The sequence below is a fragment of the Notamacropus eugenii genome, chromosome 3 (genome assembly GCF_028372415.1).
Source record: "Notamacropus eugenii isolate mMacEug1 chromosome 3, mMacEug1.pri_v2, whole genome shotgun sequence".
NCBI lineage: Eukaryota > Metazoa > Chordata > Mammalia > Diprotodontia > Macropodidae > Notamacropus > Notamacropus eugenii.
Window position 1 is genome coordinate 41,750,508 of NC_092874.1, and position 20,810 is coordinate 41,771,317.

The 20,810-nt window shown below is 42.0% G+C and overlaps 1 protein-coding gene across 1 annotated transcript in view; it reads left to right on the top strand.

Annotated features, from left to right (window-relative positions):
* Positions 1-20,810, top strand: part of BFSP2 (beaded filament structural protein 2) — a 107,031-nt gene that overhangs the window by 54,386 nt on the left and 31,835 nt on the right. The window contains exon 7 of the mRNA XM_072650513.1: positions 793-826. Coding sequence (XP_072506614.1) covers positions 793-826 — 34 coding nt within the window. The remainder of the gene's footprint in view (positions 1-792; positions 827-20,810) is intronic.

Sequence of the window (20,810 nt, forward strand, 5' to 3'; positions counted from 1 at the left end):
ATTATCTTGCCAGTGTCCTATGATCAAAACCGATTTTGCCAAGCAAACAATTTATAGATATTAAGTCTGTAAAATAATAGTCTTCCTCCTTTGCTTTATTGGAGCTTGCATGTGGACTTGGGTCCTCAAAGACTCTGTCCATAGGGCATAAGCTCAAGCAAGTTCTATTTACCAAGATGTAATAGACCATGTCTGATGTTTGGGGACCAGCCTAGAGAGGACCAGTTCAAAATGGCTTATTACCAGACTGACCACTGGAAGGTGAAGATTTTTGGCCACACAGAAACTCTTGAAGACAACTCATTTAGACTCAGAAGGATTGCAATCTTTATCTTTGAAGGGAGGAAGGTAATATCCACACTAAAAGATTAACAAATCCTGAAAGTATCAAAGTTCACAGAACTTGCAACAAGCAAAGTCCACTGTGTCTCTGTTGAGTTTGCGCATGTCTATTTTTAATAACTAACGTGTATGTGTATTTTCAGCTAATTTGGAAAATTCCTGTTTCACAGAAGTCGATGGTGAATAGCTGAAGACATTGTTGGAAAAACTCTTCTCAGAAGCATCACCCCTGGCTTGAGTTGAATAGCTCCCCACAGATACAAAGGATTATCGCTGTTAATATCATCACTATTTCTTAATTAACATAGGCTTTAGTGTGAGATGCTTCCCTGGTTGCTCTTCAAATAAAAGCTTGACTATGCAACTTTCCATTCACTCACCCTCATCAAATGAGCCCCTCCGTAGGTGAATGTCTTGTGAGCTCACTGGTCTTTTTCTCATGGCTTTCAGGAATCTCATTGAACCATTTCCAAAAATGACTAAGGTATGAAACCACCTGTTTGGTCATTCGGGGCCATGGAGCCAACTCAGACTTGCTCTGGTGCTTAAAAATATAATTATGATGTTTAGGTAAAAAGAAAAATGATAGCCCAGCATTAGTGCCAAGAGAGATGTCTACTTGTGGTTGCTAACAGCCACCGTCACCACCATAATAAACATCAGCTGTTATTATGTGATTATCAGAAATGGTATGCAGAGTGTGTAGAGAATTTGCCTTAGAATCAAGAAGACCTGGGTTCAAACCCTGCCTCTGATGCATCCTGGCTATGTGACCCTGGGCACGAGTGGCCCCAGAAATTCTCAGACATAGTAATTTTCAGAACAGCTTTTCATATGTGTCTGGAGGAGGAGTTTCTCATGAAGACTTCTTTATATCCATGAAATAATAGCCCCTAAGTAATCATTACATAAAAACAATAAGAAAAACAACAACTCACATGAATATGGTCTCTATTTCCAAATTGCTTTGCGTATATTACCAAATGAGTTACCATATGTAAAAGCATTCTGCAAGCCTTATCAGTCTATATAAATGCTAGTTATTACTATCTTACTTGATACTCACAACAACCCTGTGATATATATATATATAGATATATATAATATATGTATATCCAGGAGTCTGCCAGGAGTTGGGAATTTTGGAGGTCAAAGGGTCTCTGGGTACATCAATAACATCATTTTAGTTTCCTCTTCTTGGCTACTCAAAGGGCTCCACATGGCCAAAGACGGTAGCCATTTTGCAGAACAGACTGAGGGTTATGGAGGTTTAAGCAGCTTCCCCAGGGTCAGAAAGTGTCAGGAGCAAAACTTATAACCAAGCATTACTGACTCTGAATCTAACCCTCTATCAGTGAGGCTACACTACTATCACAAGTGAATTCTAGCTGGTGAATGCATTAGGTTGCTGCTTTTTTTATCTGGATGGATGGATAAGAAAACAGATAGATGGAGATTATACAGAGATAGGGTCTGGATCATTGATCTCACCATTTACAGAACTCCCTGGAGAGGTGACTGCTACAAATGCGATTCAGCACCTTGGCTGCAACTTAGTGCCTTGAGCCCTGAGAATTTAAATGCCTGCCCAGGATTGCTCACAGCCAGCACGAGTCAGAGGTAACACTAGAACCCAGATCTTCCTAACTTGGAGGCTGACCATTCACTACACCAGTAGTATTGAACACAAATAGAAACAGAGGTCACCAATCCACACGTAGGGATCCCTTCTGGCAAGATATTGAGTTTTAAAATGTGACATTACTTATATTTATTGTAGTTTTATTTGTTAAAAATGTTCCAATACATTTTAATCCGATTCTGGTCACACTTGGCACTGTGGGCCCCATCTGATCTAGTCCAGTTCTACAGATGAGAAAACAGAGGCCAAGAGGTTCTGTGACCTGCTGAAGGTCATCCAGAGGTCAGTATCAGAATTTAAACACAGGTCCTCTGACTCAGAATTGGCACTTTACCTACTGCACCAAGCTGCCTGAATGATCATACGGGTACCCCACCACCTGTCTTCTAGATCACAATCTAGTCATGTCTTCTCCTGAAGAATTCTCGAATACATCATCCCATAAATGTTACCAATTTATCCTAATTGGGGTGCGTAGGGGAGGCAGGGCTGCTACAGAACTGTAATTTCATGGGTGTAGACCTGCATAATGTTACAGATTTGCTTGGAGCAATGAAAGGTTAAATAATTTACCCAGGGTCACATGGCTAGCACACATCAGAAACAAGGCTGGACTTCAGGTCTTCAGGGCCAGCTCTCTATCCACTAAACCACACTGAGGAATTCCTCACAAGTTTAAAAAAAAAAAAAAAGATACAGCCTTACTTTCTCCCATAGTTCCTATCCATCAAACCAAAATGTTTTTTTGTTGGCCTAAAGATAAAAAGATACATGAAAGGCATCACCCAATGATACAACTCAGCAGGAGGAGGAGGAGGTTCCTCCCAGTGATAAAACACATACTTGTGATGCTACATTGTAAGCCAACAGACTTGCAGATGGTGCTCACAAAGAACGTGGCTAGATTGTTTTAAAGGGATGCACCTCACAGTTGAGATTTGTTTCTTCTTATTTTTGAAAATGTAACATTTTAGCCATTATCTGTCCAAGTTTGAAAAGCAAACACAAACACAGCTGGGGTGTAAAAGGTGAGGATACCCTCAGGGGTCAACTGTGGAAAGGGGTTATTGACATCTGAATGTTATTGTTGATCCAGATTTAGAAACAAACCACTTTTGTGTCTCCTCTTGATATCAAGCTCTAGAATTAGAGACTTCTGCTTCCTCTAGGCTGTAATTATAATGAACAGCTGCTGAAAATCATTAAGTTAATCCTTTGTTGGCATGGGAAGAGGTGGCCTATGAGTGCCTTCCATCCTGGGCACGATGTCTTACTGTTTCTAATGATACTTCATTAATAGGTATGGAAGGGCTCAGCCAGGCAGGCACAGAATTGGTTTGATTTAAAGAGGGTTTGCTCCAGCAGTTAGAATACTAAGGCAATTATATTTTGGCATTAACACTCCAACAGGTGAGAGGGAGTGTCTTTGACCAGCCTTCCTCTGCTTTTGTGTACAGGGCAAAGCATTTTGACCAAGGACTTTTCAATAAATTCACTCCAAAACTAAGGTAGGATTAGATTTCAGGGTTGAATGATCTTATTGGTCTTTGAGGTGATTAGGATGTGATTTGAGTGTCTTTGTGAGCATCCAAAGACCAATACCTATCTCTGAACTCACAGGTGTGACAGTAAGATGGGTGGTGATCCCTGCCATCAAAAGGTTATTGAATACCAACTATGTGGAAGCCACAATGGTAGGCACTTGGCTACACCAAAAGATGGGAGGTCCGGTCCTTAACATGGAAGGGTTTAACAATCTAGTTAGGGCAAAGCAGAAACCAGGGTAGGACCCTTGGGACTTTGATTGACCCAGAGTGCTGAAATTTAGAGGGTATTCACAACACTCCTTCAACACATAGAAAAGAGTGAGCTTTGCATCAAGGTGGTAAAAATAATTAGTTGAAATTATTATCCAATGGAACTACTTTCTTTCCCTCTCCCTAAATTCCACAACCGACACCCCCAGTGAAATTCCTCTACCACACAGCAAGGTAATATCATTGTATTTCAGGATTTCTTTCTCTCTGCACTAACTGAATTTGTTTTCATTTGTCTTGTTTGCTCTGGTAACAAGTTATTAATAAGGTAGGAAAGAGAGAGGAAGGCAGAGAAAACATGAAGTTTACCCCAGAGAGGAAAAATGTTACTTATGGTTCTGAACTGAGGAGACAGGATATGAACAGTAATGTGTTTGGTAAGAGTATAAGTGACTTGTGGCTAAAATACACCATAGGAGTCCTGCTAGATAATCCACAAACCAGGAGTTGACTTCAATGATCAATGGCTCTGTTTTCTCTGAGGATGATCACAATAGCTCATTTTTATGTAGGATCTTTTCAAAACACTTTCTCTCTAACAACCCTGAGAAGTAGGGAGCAGAAACATCATTATGCCCATTTCCAGGGGAGAAAATGAAGGCTCAGAGGGTTCTAGGAACTTGTTCATCACACTGCTAGTTAAGTAGGAAAGTTATATTTTGAGCCCAGGTCTCCTGACACCTACCTTATGGCTCTTTCTTCTACATAGTCTTCTACAACTCCAAATTGGAATTATTTCTTAAATATTCTTAGTATGCCTTTGAAAAACGTATGAAATAAAATTTCCTTCTTCCTGTTTTTAGAGATAGGGAATCTGAGGCACAAAAAAAAAAAAGTTAAGCAACTTGAGTTCTCATGGGATCATAATATTTAGAGCACAAAGGTACCTTAGAGTTCATCTAATCCCCTCCCCCTTTAATTTTATTGATAAGGAAACTGAGGGACAGAAAAGTGAGTAACTTGGTTGGTGGTCACATAGGATGCCAGTGGCAAAGTTAATGTCTGAACTCGTCATGTGATCCCCAATCTAGCATTCTTTCCACTATACCAAATACTCAGGTCAAAGCTGGGTAATGACAAATGATCTTGATCAATTTAATTTAATTCAGTAACTTTGCATTAAACATCTGTTAGACCTAAGCCATTTTTCTAGGCACTGGGGACTCTTTTGGGGGGGGGGGGCGGGTAAGGAGGAATGAAGCCAGTTTGTCTGGAATATAGAATACAGTTATCCCTTCCACATTGGGACATTCCTCATCATGGTTTTAATGTATCGTGGGTCAGAATAAGAAATCGAATGGTAATTTTGGGGGAGTTTTGCAGAAGCCAAAGATAGCATGCAAAGATCAACAGATGACACAGAAGAAGTTTAAAAACTCAGAAATGCATAAAATATATGTATAGTATTGTATAATATCAAAGCAAATTATATAATAAGGTGCTGTAAACACTCCACAAAAGAAAAAGAAGAGAAAATTCAGCCTTCTCTGGTAAGAAGGGTCAAAAAATTTTAGGTGGATTTTCCAGATCAAAGGGGTGCTGCACCCTTAACCCCCACAATGTGTAAGGGATAGCTCTACATGAAGAGAAGACAATCCAAGAGAGAGCTTTGGGGGATTCCTGGGAGGAGGAGAGACATAAAAGGGGATGATTGACTAATAAGAGGTGGAGCCAGAAACAGCATTGTCTTGAAATTCAAGGGAAAAGAAATTGTCCAGGAGGAGAGAGTGGCCAACAATGCCAAATGCTTCAGGAGGGTCAAGGAGCATGTGGATTAGGAAAAATCTTCACACTTATCAATTAAGAATTGATCACTGATCTTGGAAGGGCAGATTCTATAGAGCTGTTGTGATGGAAACTAGATTGACTGCAAGGAGTGGAAGAGGAAGTAAATGAGGTGGTGGAGGGAAGGTAGTAAGTGTGGCTTATTCTTTCTAGGAAAAGGAAAGGGAGAAGAGCTATGGGATAAAAATTTGGGTTGGCAATGTCAAGGAAAAGTATTTTAATGATAGAGGCTAAAGAATTTTTGTAAGCAACAAAGACGGAGCCAAGAGAGAGAAGACAATGAAGAAAAAGAAGGAGATAATGAGAGGGGACAAGCTTCTGAAAGAAGGAGGAGGAATGAGATCAAGAACACTTGTTGAGGGATTGATCTTGTCAAGAAGGGTTGCCTCAACCTATGACACTTGGCAGCAAAGCAGAAGAGTTAGGTGATAACATAAAGGGATTTGAGGATGTGGAGAGGAGCTCATAAAGCATGGCTCCTTTCTTCTCCGTGAAGGAGATAGCTAGCCATCTGCTTGAAGAGTGAGGAGAAGTTATGGAAGGGTCACTGGGGGAGGGGAGTAGTGGTGGGGAAACAATTAGACATAAATGAAAAAAGGGAAATGAGTTAGAAGATGAACCAGGGAAGGAGACAGAAAAGGAATGTCTGATGGGAGGAGATCAAGGAGAGAGCACTGCCATGAAATCCTGGGAGGTAATACATCCATGGGTGGGTGGTCAATAGTGTCAAATGATCCAATGATCCTAGGATTCTTGGACTCTATGCTCTTCCTAGTGACATACTGGAGACCTAGTCCTGCCATGTTTCCCTGATGTTATACTTTGATAGTCCACTTATAACTTTATACCACCTTTGGTCAACATCATCATGTAATATCTCATGAAGTTAGATGGTCTCCCAGTTGCATGGCAATCCAAAGCTGATTTAATTAAAATGAAATATGTGGAAATTAAATATGTGTGCATGTGTGTGCGTGCATGTGTCTAAATATAAATGGAGCAGATTTGTGATTTCATTAATGTAGGGAGTTCCCAGATAAAAAAAACTCCTTATACCAAAGCAGGTCAGCACCCTCTCCACAAATTCTAGTCTTAGAGAGTTCTTGGGGTCACTAAGAGGGTAAGTGATTTGCCTAAGGTCATACTCTCACTAGAGGTGTAACTTGATAGCAAGGACTATATAAATGTTATTGCTATTATATTATTATATTATTATTATATTATTATTATTATTATTTTATTATATTATTATTATTATTATTATTTCTGGCTCTGAGCCCAGGTTTCTATCTACTCTGCCAGGCTCTCTACTACATATATTTAAATACATTTCATATACAGTAATAGATAGATAATAAGCAGATATATATATGTACACTGTCTGTCAGTCTGTCTGTGTTCATCCTTCATTTTCGAAGAAGACCATGACATCAGAGAAATGATGGCACGACTTGCACTTGACTTTGTTTTGAGTGAGGGAGGGCTGTGCAAGGTCACCAGCCTCACATTTTCCTCCTGAGCCATCTGGGTCCAGTGACCAAATATTCATCAGGACAATTGGAGATGGCCCATATGCACACACACACACACACACACACACACACACACACACACACACACACAAATGTATTAAAGGAAACTAGGTGGTGTAGTAGATAGAGCACTGGGCCTAGAGTCAGGAAAATCTGAGTTCAAATCCAGCCTCAGACACTTACTAGTTGTGTAACCTTGGGCATGTCAATCCTGCTTGCCTCATTTTCCTCATCTGTAAAATGATCTAGAGAAGGAAATGGAAAACCACTCCAATATCTCTGCCAAGAAAACCGCAAATAGGGTCACAAACAATTGGATGTGACTGAAACAACTCAACAACAACTGAAGTCTTCCCTTGGTGACTAGAAGGATTTGAAAGGTAAAGAGAGAAATTTAGAGGATATAATACAATATTAGTTCCTAAGGTATGACTTTCGTACCTTCATTCCTTTGATCATTTGCTGAGCATCTGTACTGGGTACAAAACATGATGCTAGGGTAGGCATTGCTGGGGAGCCCCCAAAGCATGATGTCTGCCAGTGCTTGCTCTCAGGTTTCTCTCAGGTCTGGTTAGGCAGATAAGGGATACACACATGAAAGCATAATCCTATACAAGATTCAGTTACATAATAGTTGGTATTAGCTAGAGAACTGCTAGGTAGTGGAGGTAACTTGGTCCTGCTGACTCAATTGACTACCTCAGTGGAAAAATCCATCAAACTTGTTATTTGACTAATGGAACTAGTAATACTGGACAAACCAGTGGCCCTATGTAGATATTGCACAAGAGGTCCTTAAACCCTTGATTTGCTAATCAAGATTTTTTATTTCTATTTCTTAATAAAAAAAAACCCTAAAAACAAAACCCTCTCCTTTGACAGTAAAGGAAAAAAAAATCTTCATTCTTCCTCAGTGCCTAAGGATAGAAAGTAATCTACACTGGGGGAAGAAGAGTTTTGGGTTCATTCACTAACCAAGAATGAAAGCCATGGACCACCTTTAGGAGAAGTCCACCCGTGCCAGCAGAATGATCCCGAGTTCTGGCCAGTCTGGTGAGGTTTTGTGTATAGACCCATAGACAGATTGTGGCTGCTTCCTGAGGACCAGCCTCGATACGTACAGAGACCAGCAGCAGCAGGTTGGTCAGGAAATAAATTATTTGGCCACATCAATCCATGAAACTGGATAAAATCAATTCGACACTAAAATAATATGGGAGACAATAGGGAGGTAGCAGCTATTGGCAGCATACTATAAGCTGCAATGTGTAAGTGGCACCTCAAGGTTGGCATTCACCACACCAAATTAACTATCAAAACTCCAATTCTTATTTGCAGTCTACATTTACTAAGCACCCACTAGATACCAGGCACTGTGCTAAACACTGGGATCTCACCAAAAAAAAAAGATCAACCACAGTCCCTGGTGTCTAGGAGCTGCATTCTGGGAGAGAAGTATGTAAAATGAATAATTAAATGAATGAGGGAATGAACAAATGAAAGAGCATTCATTAAAGCTTTCTACATATCAAGCAATGTGCTGCTGGCTGGCTTACAAATGCAAAAGCAACACTGTACCTGCCCCCAGGGAGCTTACATTCTAATGAGGGAGAGGTACTGGACAGTCGGTCCACAAGCATTTATTAAGCACCTGTGCTAAGCACTGTGTTAAGTGATGTGGATGAAAGAAGAGCAAAACACTGTCTCCATGCTCAAGGATCTCACCAGCCCTTGGGTGAATTGATTAGGAAGGTACAAAAAGAGATGATTGGGGATCTTCTAGGTAGAGCTAGAAGGAACCTTGATGATCATCTGCTCCCATTCCCTTGATTTTCAGATGCAAAACCAGATGCCCAGAGAAGTAAAGGGCTCTGCTGCAGGTCACATGGGCAGTGAGCAGGAAAACTAAGATTTGAATCCAGATCCTTTGACCTGTGGTCTAGGGATATTTTCTATTAGCCACAGCTATCCCATTTAATATGAGAAAATTACTTGGGAAACCTAGTAAAGGCTGTTGGTTCAAAGTGGCTACATAATTAAATTGACCTATGCAAAATTAAGATCTACATTTCCATGATGGTCATAAAGAATTGTAGTATATGCATAGAAATGTTCTGCTTTAACACTTCAACCATCTGGAAGATTTCATGGAGGTGAGTACTTCCTCCACTATTCACAACTCTTCTCCATTTCTTTTAAGAGTCACTATGAAACAAAGCCAATGAAACCAAGATTAGCAGGGAAGCAGAAAACTGGGAAAGAATTTTTGCAGCTAGTGTTTGTGATAAAACTTCATTTCTAAAATATAGAGAGAACTGAGTCAAATGTACAAGAATACAATTCATTCCCCAATTGTTAAATGGTCATAGGATATGAACAGGTAGTTTTCAGAGGAGGAAATTAAAACTCTCTATATTCATATTAAAAATGCTCTAAATTACTATTGATTAGAGCGATGCAAATCAAAACAACTCTGAGGTACCACATCACACCTATCAGACTGGCTAACATGACAAAACAAGACAGTGATAAATGTTGGAGAAGATGTGGGAAAGTTGGAACACTAATTCATTGTTGGTGAAGCTGTGAGTTGATCCAACCATTTTGGAGAGCATTTTCGAATTTATATCCAAAGGGCTATAAAAAATGTGCATACCCTTTGACCCAGCAATACCACTTCTAGGGCTGTATCCCAAAGAGATCATAAAAACGGGTAAAGGATCCACCTGCACAAAAATATTTATAGCAGCTCTTTTTGTGGAGGCCAAGAACTGGGAATTGAGGGAATGCCCATCAACTGAGGAATGGCTGAACAAGTTGTGGTATATGAATATAATGGAATACTATGGTGCTATAAGAAACGATGAGTAGGTGGACTTTAGAAAATCCTGGAAAGACTTATATGAACTGATGCTGAGTGAAGTGAGCAGAACCAGGAGAACATTGTTCACAGAAACAGCCATACTATATAATGACTGATTTTGATAGACTGCTCATCAATGCAAAGACCTAAAACAATTCCAAAGGACTCATGATGAAAAATGCTGTCCACATTCAGAGAAAGAACTATGAAGTCTGAAAGTAGAGTGAAGCAGACTGTTTTCTTGTTTTATTTTCTTTTGTTTTTTTTTTCATTTCTCATAGTTTCTCCCATTCGTTGTAATTCTTCTATGCAACATGACTAATGTGAAAATGTGTCCATATCAGATTGCATACTGTCTTAGGGAAGGAGGGAGAGAAAATTCAAAACTTAGGGAAATGGATGTTGAAAACTAAAAATAAATAAATTGAAAGCTGTTAAAAAAAGTCACTGTGACTGAAAAGTAGTCATCACCCTCCAGTGATCAGTCTCTCCAGGTTAGCAGCACCTTTGAAAACACAGGGTCACTAGCATGCCAAGATGAGACATCAGAATGAAACTCTAATGGAGAAGAAATTTCTTGAGATGGGAAAAAAATAGTTTGGAAATAAACTAATCTATTGAAAGGTTTAGTACCTTATACTCTCAAACATCATTAATCAAGAGACCTAACAGGTGAAAAATAGGATTTTAAAAATTGAAATCTTTTGTTTTTACACTCCATTTATTTCCAAATATAAAATAATGATAACTCACATTGATAGAACCTGATTTAACTTGTATGGTCAAGAAGTCAAATCAATAAGTATTTATTGAGGGTTTACTATGTGTCAGGCACTATGCTAAGTATTAGGGCTACAAAAAAAAAGGAGGCAAAAGATAGTCCCTGATTTCAAGAAGCTCACAACCTAACAAGAGAGACAACATGAAAACAACTTTGTAGAAACAAGATTAAATTCAGGATAAGCTAGAGGTTGATTGGTTGTTGTCCTTTGTGCTCAAAGATGACCAAAATGACATCACTATGTTGGGAGCAAGGTACAGTGTGCCTGACTATGGCTGATCAGACCATAATGGGCTCAGGTGCTATCACAAGTTGGGCACAAATAGTCCATATAAACACTTGTCTCTAAATATGTACATCTCACATTTATTTTGAGCTACTGAAATTCTGTTTTGCTTATAGAGTACACCTTCTCTGATGTAGGCACCTCATGCTGGACAGTCTTGTATCATTATCTCCCATGTCTCACAATCAATTCCAAAGTTCTTCAGAGAGACCTTGAGAGTGTCCTTGTATCACTGAGCTCTTGCCTGGCATGACTTCTCTGTAAAATAGTCTTTTAGGAAAAGGAACATTTGGCATTCGAACAACGTGGCCAGCCCTTCAGAGTCGCACTGTCTGTTGTAGAGTTTGAATGCTTGAGAACACTAGGAAATGCTTCCTCTGGAAGGGGAGATCTTAGCTGAGACTTGAAGGAAGCCAGGGAAGGGAAGCATCGATGAGGAGGAAGAACATTCCAGGCCTAGGGTGCAGCCAGTGAAAATGCCTGGAGTGGGAGGAACACCAAGGAAGCCCGAGTCACTGGAACATAGAGGGGAATAAAATGTAAGAAGACTGGAAAGGGCTTTAAAAACCAAACAGGGTTTTATATTTGATCATGGAAGTAATAGAAGCCACTGGATTTTATTGAGAAGGGGGGTTAAACTTGGGGTTAAGGAAGATCAATTTTTCACTTAAGATTGGAGGATAGAGAGGAAAAGAATGGAAGGGACTTGAAACAGAGAGACCAGTACTGATGGAGGGGTAAGTGTGCCTCGGACTCCACCCTCTGAGGACATGGGACATGTAGGAGCCTTGGTCCTGGCTTTTCTCCCAGTTCTGTTCTTCCCCTCCCCCACCTCTAGGATATTCTATCTGCTGCTGGAAATCACTTGCTATTAACCAGTTGGTAGTTCGACATTCTTCAGGACTGAAAGGGCTCAGGGAGCCATTAGAGATGATAGATTATTTCCTAGAGAAGGCACCAAGTTGTTTGGAGTACTTTACATTCTAACATTGTCAGGTTGTTACAGAGCATTCAGAAACCATTTATTAAACTCAAGGTTTCTCTGAAATGAGTAAGTTTGAACATGTTCCAAGCCATGGTGCTATTTCCTGAGAGAAGCAGCCACATTTTTATGGGACATGGGCTGGTTCCATTTCATTTATGGCCAAACTGAAAACGTGGCCTGCTCCCCTTCAATTCCCTTCCTCTGGCTGGAAGTCAGCAACGGTTATTGGGTGGAATGGGAGAGGATAGTGTCAAATGCCAGAAACAAAACATTCCCTCTCCCTCGCACTTCCAAGGGTGGAGGGTGAATGGCTAGAGAACCCTTGCAAATCAATTAAGAAAAGATGTTTGCCTTGAGCAGCTAAATGGGGAGGCTCGAGGGATAAAATTGAAGGATTAATACGTATGTAGCAATTTATGGTTACAGAGCATCAATTTTACCTCCTCTGATTCTCATGGCAACCCTGTGAGCTAAGGAACACAAAGGCAATTTACAGATGAGTAAACTGAGGCACAGAGCAACAAAGTGCTTTGCCCAAGGTCAAACAAATAGTGAGCAGCAGAGTCCGTACTAAGTGAGATAGCCAAGTTGAAATCTGTCTCTGCCCTCTCCAAACCACCCTGCACATCGCACCTAAAATAATATTCCCCAAATAAATCTGACCAACTTCTCCTTCCTTCTCCCCTCCATCTTCTCACTTTGAAATCTTCCATGGCTGCCTATTGCCCCATGGATCGGCCTGGCATTTGAGGCCCATCACAGTAGGCCTCCCCTTTACCTTCCCAGAGTTCTTTCCTCACACACTCAAATTGGCCTGAGAGCTATTTTCTCTACACAATATGTCACCACCCCACCCCCACCCCTGTGTATTTTCATAGGCTAATCCCCCACCCCTGGGATGCTCTCCCTCTTCATCTCTGGCTCTTAGCACCCTGAGTGTTCCAATAAGAAGTTACTTTCTGCTAGAGTTCTTTTCCTTATCTTACACACACACACACACACACACACACACACACACACACACACACACACACACACACACACACACACACACACACACGCCTCTGTTAACAGTCTTTCTCTTGAATTTTTTTTCTTTACTTGTGTGCTCATTGTAAACTCCTTAAGGGACAGTTTTGCTGTTGTCTTTTTATCATCTCTGTATCAGGAGCTTAATAAATGTTTATCGAATTGAACCAAACCCCAACCTGAATATTTCCACCCAATTAACCAACTAAAAAGCACTCTGTACACCCACTGAGTCCCAGGCTCAGGACTAGGTACCAAGGATAGGGAAGGAAGGAAGGAAGGAAGGAAGGAAGGAAGGAAGGAAGGAAGGAAGGAAGGAAGGAAGGAAGGAAGGAAGGAAGGAAGGAAAGAAGGAAGGAAGGAAAGAGGGAAGGAAGGAGGGAAAGAGGGAAGGAAGGAGGGAGGGGAGGAGGGAAGAGGAGAAGGAAGGGAAAGAGAAAGGAAGGAAGAAAGAGAGAGAAGGGGAGGGAGGGAGGAAGGAAGGAAGGAAGCAAGAAAGGAAAAAGAAAAAGAAAGAAAGCCTCTGTCTTCAAGGGGCTTACTGCCATACTGTCACTCCCAAAACCAAAATAACTGTCGAGGTCCCTAACTGTGACCTTTGACAAGACCCTTCACCTCTCAGGGACTCAGTTTCCCTTTCAGTGAATTTAGTGAGATTAGACTAGAAAAACTCTGTGTCCTGTGTCATAATTAATAAAAAGGATTTGTTCCATAAAAAGTGGACTTAGTGAAAAGACCACACCCGAGGACCTAGAAGGTCACATGTGGCCTCGAGGCTGCAGGTTCCCCACTCCTGCCCCATGACTTAATGATCTTGTGAAATTTGTAAACTATAGCATTAAGTTACTGAAGGTGCTGACTGCCAAGCCCTTGATAGGGGCTTCATGTACACCACCATCACCACCACTGCCCTTGGCTGTTTCTGTGGTTAATAGAAAGAGCCATGATGGGGGGCCAGAGGGGTGAGGCCCTAACCAACTTTGTGACCAGCTGAGTGCACAAGTCACTTCCTTCCCTGGGCCTCAGTATCTCATGTGTAAACAGAGAGTGTTGGACTAGGTGGCCTCCAAAGACCCTTCTCTCTGAATCCACAATTCTCTGATCTCTTGCAGCCCTCACACTATATGAATCTACAAACATTCAGTATCTGCAACAAGAGTTTAGACTATTCCAGACCACACCACCTTGATTCTCTGAAGCCAGAGCTTCCAAACTCGACTCTTCTAGTGATTTGCTAGAGACCTTGAGGCAAGTCCCAGCAAATCTCCACATCTTTGCTTCTCCATCAGCAGAGATGTGCCCAGACCAGTAGAATCTTGTGTAGCTATTCTGGACACTGAATAGTTGGAGGTTGTTGGACCTTCCCTGGTCCTGCCACCCTCTGGGGGATATCCAAACATCCGGTGTAGTAAGAGACTCCGTTCTCACTTGTAACCTGGGTGGTAGAGAACACAGGTATTTATTGAGCACCCAGAATTTACACTGTGCTGTGCAGCAGAGGAAAAATGAAGCAATCCCTACCTTCAAGGGGTTTCCATACCAAAAGACTTTCTAAAATGTCAGTAATCACTAGGGTTTCTGACTCACACAAAGATGTCATGAGGATTAAAGAAACATCACATTATCTTTGTTGTCCAGTCATTTTTCAGTCATGTTTGACCCTTCATGACCCTACCTGGAATTTTCTTGGCAGAGATGCTGGAGGAATTTTCCACCTCCTTCTCCAGCTCATTTTGTGGATTTGGAAACTGAGGCAAAGAGGGTTAAGTGACTTGCCTAGAGTCACAAAGTTAATACAGTGATTGAGGCTGGATTTGAACTCAGGAAGATGAATCTTCCTGATTCCAGGCCTGACAATCTATGAGGGTAACTAAGGTCAACTTATTTTCCCAGGGTGATGCAGCTAGGAAGAGTCTGAGGCCAAATTCAAACCCAGGTCTCTAATTACTTTAATCTCTGCATCACCTGGCTGCCTTCTCTACTGACAAATACAAGGTAATTAAGATGACCTCTTAGGTCCCTTTCAGCTCTAACATCCGTGGACCTACGAAGGTCCTGTTTCTTCAGAGGGGGCTTGCCCTTGCTACCAAGCAACTCTATTCTCCTGCTTCTGTCCCGCCTCATCCATCCCATGACTGCCCTTCGTCTGTCTGTTTCTTCTCTCTGGCATCAGCTGAGCTCAGAGGTCAAAGCTCTGTCTCTGGCCAGTCCACATCTCTGTACTCCCATGGTCCTTTGAACTTCAAACAACATCCTAAGGTCAGTTCTGGGCTTGCTCTAGTCCCCAAAGTCTGGCTCTAAAACAGGCATCCCTGTGAGGAAAGATGAGACCACATGTTTCTGCTGCCTTTTTATTTTTTTAAATCTTGTATTTATACTGGGCTTTTCTCCAAAATGCAAAAGCTTCCAAAGCTCTAATTTCATTGATCTTTACTGTGTCCCAGGGAGGAAGACAATCCCAGATGGAATGGCTTTTCTCTGGTACATCAGGTTCAATTTTCTGAGTGCTGGAGTTTGGAGAGGTCCAGAGGCAGCCCTGAACTAGACCTTTCCCATCTGTCCCACCCCTCAACCCACAAATGAAGGTGTTAATAAGCCCCACTCCCCCCTCCCACAACCACCTTCTCTCTCTTGCTTTATGGGAGTGATTCAGGCAGCCTCTTGCTGAGGTCTCTTCTCATCCACCCAACCTAGGAACTGTGGAATTGGCACACAGGGGCCAAGAAGGTCACATGTGCTCCTGTGGTACAGTAGAAACAGCCCTCTTTTCTTGGCTCTAAATCGAGGCACTGACACTAGCTGTGTGTCCATCTTGGGGCTCCAGTTTCCTCATCTGTCAAAGGGGTGAGGGTGGGGGGGAAATAATCTTGCCTCCTCCAGGGAAACGCTGAGCCTGCCATGTGTGAGCTATTGTTAGTACTATTTTTTCATCCTACCCTTAGAAGTAGGCAGCCACTTAAGAGAGGGTGAGTGAAGAGTGTGGGTTCCATTCCTCAGGACAACTGAAATGCCAGACAGCTCAAACTCAGCAGCTTGGCTAAATACTGTAGCTGTAGCAACCAAGCCAGGACCTCCAGCATCCCGAGCTGGCAGGTGTTTGATGAGATTGTAGGGCAGGAGGCAGGAGAGGACATATGCATGTGAGATAAACGAACCTATATTGGCATTGAGTAGTTCCGTCAACCCCTGGGGAGTAAGAGAGCCAGTGGAAATGCCCAGAGGAACCCCAACAGCTTGCCTCTTTTCAATACGCATCCACCTTGACCTGTCTGTTTGTTAACCCCATTCTCTTCCTGAATACTCTCTCCTCAATGGGTTTTTGTCATGCTGCTCTATCTTGACTCTCCTCCTATCCGTCAGACCATTTGTTCTTAGTTTCCTTGGCAGAATCATCATCCATATCACAATGGGCATTGCCTCAGACAGCTGAGACCTGGGAAAGATCTTAATTTAGAAAGGCCAAGGCCACCCACTGCCTTCTGGACCATCACCACTGGACTTTGATGACTCTGGCGGGGAGAGTGAGACTGATGACTTTGTGTAACTGTGCCTCACTTAAATCCAGTTCATGAACAGGTCAAGGCATCACCCTCATGATGTCATTGGCCTGCTTCTAAAATGAAGGATGGACAACAACATCTTTCTAATTCTTAGGTCCTTTCCTAGGCCCTCTTCCCTTTTCTTTCTATATTCTTTTACTTGGTGACCTTATCAGCTCCCATGGATTGAATGGTCTCTCTGAAGCTGGTCCCCAGATCTATATGTTCAACACAACTCTCTCCCTCTGGAGCCCCAGGATGGCATCAACAATTGCCTATTGGACATTTCCAACTGGGTGTTCCATTGACATCTCAAACAGAGTTCATTTCCTTTTCCTCCCAACTCCCCTCTTTCTAATTTCCCTATTCCCATCATCACCCTCCCAGTCACTCAACTGGAAAACTTGAAATCATTCTTCACACTCCTGCTCCTCCTGTATCCAAGCCACTGCCAAGTCTAATCTAGTTGATCGCGATCCCATCACTCCTTTCTCTCTCCTCTCCCCCCACACAGCCACTACCCTAGCTTGGGTACTTCTCACTTTTCACCTACCCTCTCAGTCACCTCCTAGTTGATTTCCCTGCCTCTAGTCTCTCCCTCTCTGATCGATTGTCCACACAGCTTCTAGTGATTGAGAAGCATTCCGTATAACCACATCACTTCTTCGTCCCCAAAATGTCAATGATTTCTGTTTCCTCTGGGACAAAGTACAAACACCTCTGCTTGGCATTTAGAGCCCTTCACAGTCTGACTCCAAACTATTTCCAATTATACGAAGTTCTTCCTAACCTCCCAACCATCCTCTCTATTATTATTTATTATTCATCTTACGTTTATACAAAACTAATAATTAACCATTATTAATTTTCATTTACTTATATGTATGTATATTGTTTTCTTCATAGAATAAGATCTTTGTGGGCAGAAATCACTTTGTTTCTTAATCTTTTTATCCCCAGCACCTGGAATAGTGCCTGGAATATAGATAATGTTTGTTGATTGATTGGAATGGAGGAGAAAGTACAGAAGGCCTGGGTTCTAATCTAATCTAATTCTGATACTAATACTTGTATGTCACTTAACTGTGCCTCAATTTCTTCATCTGTAAAATGGGAACAATATAACCTGTTGTACCTGCCTCATGTGACAGTTATAAACCTCAAAAGAAATAATGTTTTTATAATTCTTTTCAAAATTTAAAATACTACATACGTGTCAGTTCTTATTTTTCATTGACAGTCCAGAGTGTGTGTGAAAGGGAGGAAGCAGTGAGGAATCAAGCTCTCTGGTCCCTACCTTGACATCTCAGACCCTTTAAAGAGCAGATCTAATCATAAGACCACCCCCCTCCTCAGTTCTATAAATTCGAGTAGCTGCCTGTTACCTTCAGGATCAAACCCTCTATTTGGCATTTAAAATCCTTCACAACCCAGCCCCTTCCTAGCTTTCTGGTCTTCTTACACTTTACTCACCTCCACTGACTCTGATCCAGTCTCCTTGGTTTTTCTCACATCTGAAACTCCCATCTCCTGACTCCTTGTCATTGCAATGCCTGTGCCCCATACTTGAAAGGCCCTCCCTTCTCATCTCCACTCCTTGACTTCCTTGGATTCCTTTAAGACTCAGCTCACATCCCACCTTCTGCAAGAGACCTTTCCTGGAATCCTTCCTCATGCTGACGAAGCCCATTGGTGGCATAACCTGGGGTAGGGGAAAGAGGAATGGGGAACCTGAGGAGGGAGTTCAGAGTTCAAAGGTAGAAAGCCCTTCTTTCTCTTCCCATGCACATACCCTCCAAGAGGAGACTTGGGGTCCCTCAAACCTGGGGGGCCCTGAGTCAAGTCCTCTCCATGTTCTCATAATGTAGGTATGCTCACTTCTGGCCTGTCCACACTTTCCTACCAGAACTGGAAAAAAGAATGTGAACTTGTTGGGAAAAACCAGTTGGGAACTGGTCCAGGGATGACATGCTGCTTCTAGTTACCACACAGGGCTCCCAAAACAGCATATTTTCAGTTCAGGAGAAAGGGAAAAAGAGAGAATCTACAGAAGGAAAGCGAAGGGGGAGTGGGGTAGGGAGGGAAGAGAAAAGGTAGGCCTGGGAGAAGAAGGAAGGAGAAAAGCAGGAACTCAATCAGTCAGTCAACAAACATTTATTATTTACTCTGTTCCAGGCCTGAGGTAGGCAATAGTGATACAAAGACAAAAATAAGTTTCTGCCCCAAAGGAGCTTACATTATATTGTTGGGAGGGAAAGAATAGTTTGTTGTTTAGTCATTTTTTCATTTGGGTCCGACTCCTTGTGACCCCTTTTCTCAGAATTTTCTTGGCAAAGATACTGGAGTGGTTTGCCATTTCCTTCTCTAGCTCATTTTACAAATGAGGAAACTGAGGCAAACAGGGTGAAGAGACTTGCTCAGAGTCACACAGCTAGTGTCTGAGAATCGATTTGAACTCAGGGAAAGTTCTATTGCACTCTTATGCACCTTAAATAGCAAATATCTACAAAGTCAAAATGAGGTAACGGGAAAGAGACATTAAGATAAATTAAAGATGGGGGCAGGCATAAGGATACCGGATTCTGGCTAATGCTTTATTTTTCATCTGGCAAATTCAGAGGCTGAAAATAAGTCTTTTCTCTTTTACAAAGATATCTCCTTAAAACAACAGGGTGTGCTGGCTTTGGGGACACAGGAGAGGTAAGGGAGACAGACCTCAGGCCAATGTCCCTTGCTTCAGCATTTTGTCTAAAGCCAGGCCTTTATTTATTAGCTCTCAACTGTCATGAGCCTGCCAGGAAGGGGCCCAAATGTTTGCAGACTGAAGGATTTTTTGAAAGCCATTTGCCTGACTGCATTTCAAAGACACAGAGTTGGTTAAGCGCCTCTGGGGCCTCCGGATGAGTCCTTTCAAACCTGGAGCATGTTATTTGGACGCTTTTCTTTCTGACTCCTGCTGAGGCTGGGAGGAAGCATGGGATTTTAAGCCCATGGCTTTAAAATAAGCATGAGACAACAGCTCAGCTTCAAACGTGGTCTTTGTACCCTGGCTTTCCCATCCTTTTCTTTTCAGAGGACTTTTGAGGCAGACCAGGCATGAAGAGTACACGTAGTTAGAAAACCACAGTGAGGAAGGAAAGCATTGTATCCACCATGTCTGTCCAAGGGTAATGGTGCTGATTTTACTGGGGGGAACCTTCCCATCCAAGTTTGATGGGGAACATTGGGGCAAGGCTGGCAATAACTGTGGTTGGCATTTATGAAGCATCTTCCAGTCTTCCTGCTCTCCCATCCCTTTGTTCAATCATCAATGACCAAGTCTTTGATTCTACCCACCCCCATCCCATAATCTATCTCATACCCATCCCCCTTCTCTCCACTCCTTCTCATTGATCTCCTTGTTTCTACACTCCCCTCTCTCCAATTTAGCCATCACACAGTGACCAGAGTGAGGAGCTTCAATCAATCAATCAATAAACATTTATTAAGCACCTACTATGTGCCAGGCACTGTGCTAAATCCCAGTGGTATCCTCTAGGATAAAATACATGGGTCCTTGACTTTACCCTGAGGGGTAGAGATTTTGCTAAACTAGGAGAGCCTTCTAGATATATAGGCCTGTTTATAAGTGTATTAAATACATATTTTTGTATAGTATATATGCAGTATATGTAGGAGAGAGAGAAGAAGAGGGAGAGAGAGAGAGAGAGAGAGAGAGAGAGAGAGAGAGAGAGAGAGAGAGAGAGAGAGAGAGAGAGAGAGAGAGAAAGGCTAAGTGCTGTTCTTGGAGTCAAGAAGCCCTGAGTTCAAATCCTACCTCAGATACTTTCTAACTCTCTGACCCCAGGTGAGTCTTTTAACCTCAGCATCAATTTCTTCATTTGAAAAATGGTAATAAATAACACCACCTCCTGTGCAGGACTGTTGCAGGGATTGAGTGAGGTAACATAAATAAAGTCCTTGAAACTTTAAAGGACCATATAAATTCTAGCTATTATTATTATTGATAATAATAAATAAACAGTGATGGAATAATGGACAAATTGCCGCCTCTAAGAAAATCACCACCATCCTCCTCCATGACTGCTAACCTCAGGTTCCTTTGCCCAAGAGAATCTCTGCTTTGGGGAAGCTAGGTACTGTGTTAACAAAATCTATTTTGTTCATCTCAAGACCCCAGCTGGAGAAAGCCCTCAATGATCACAAAAA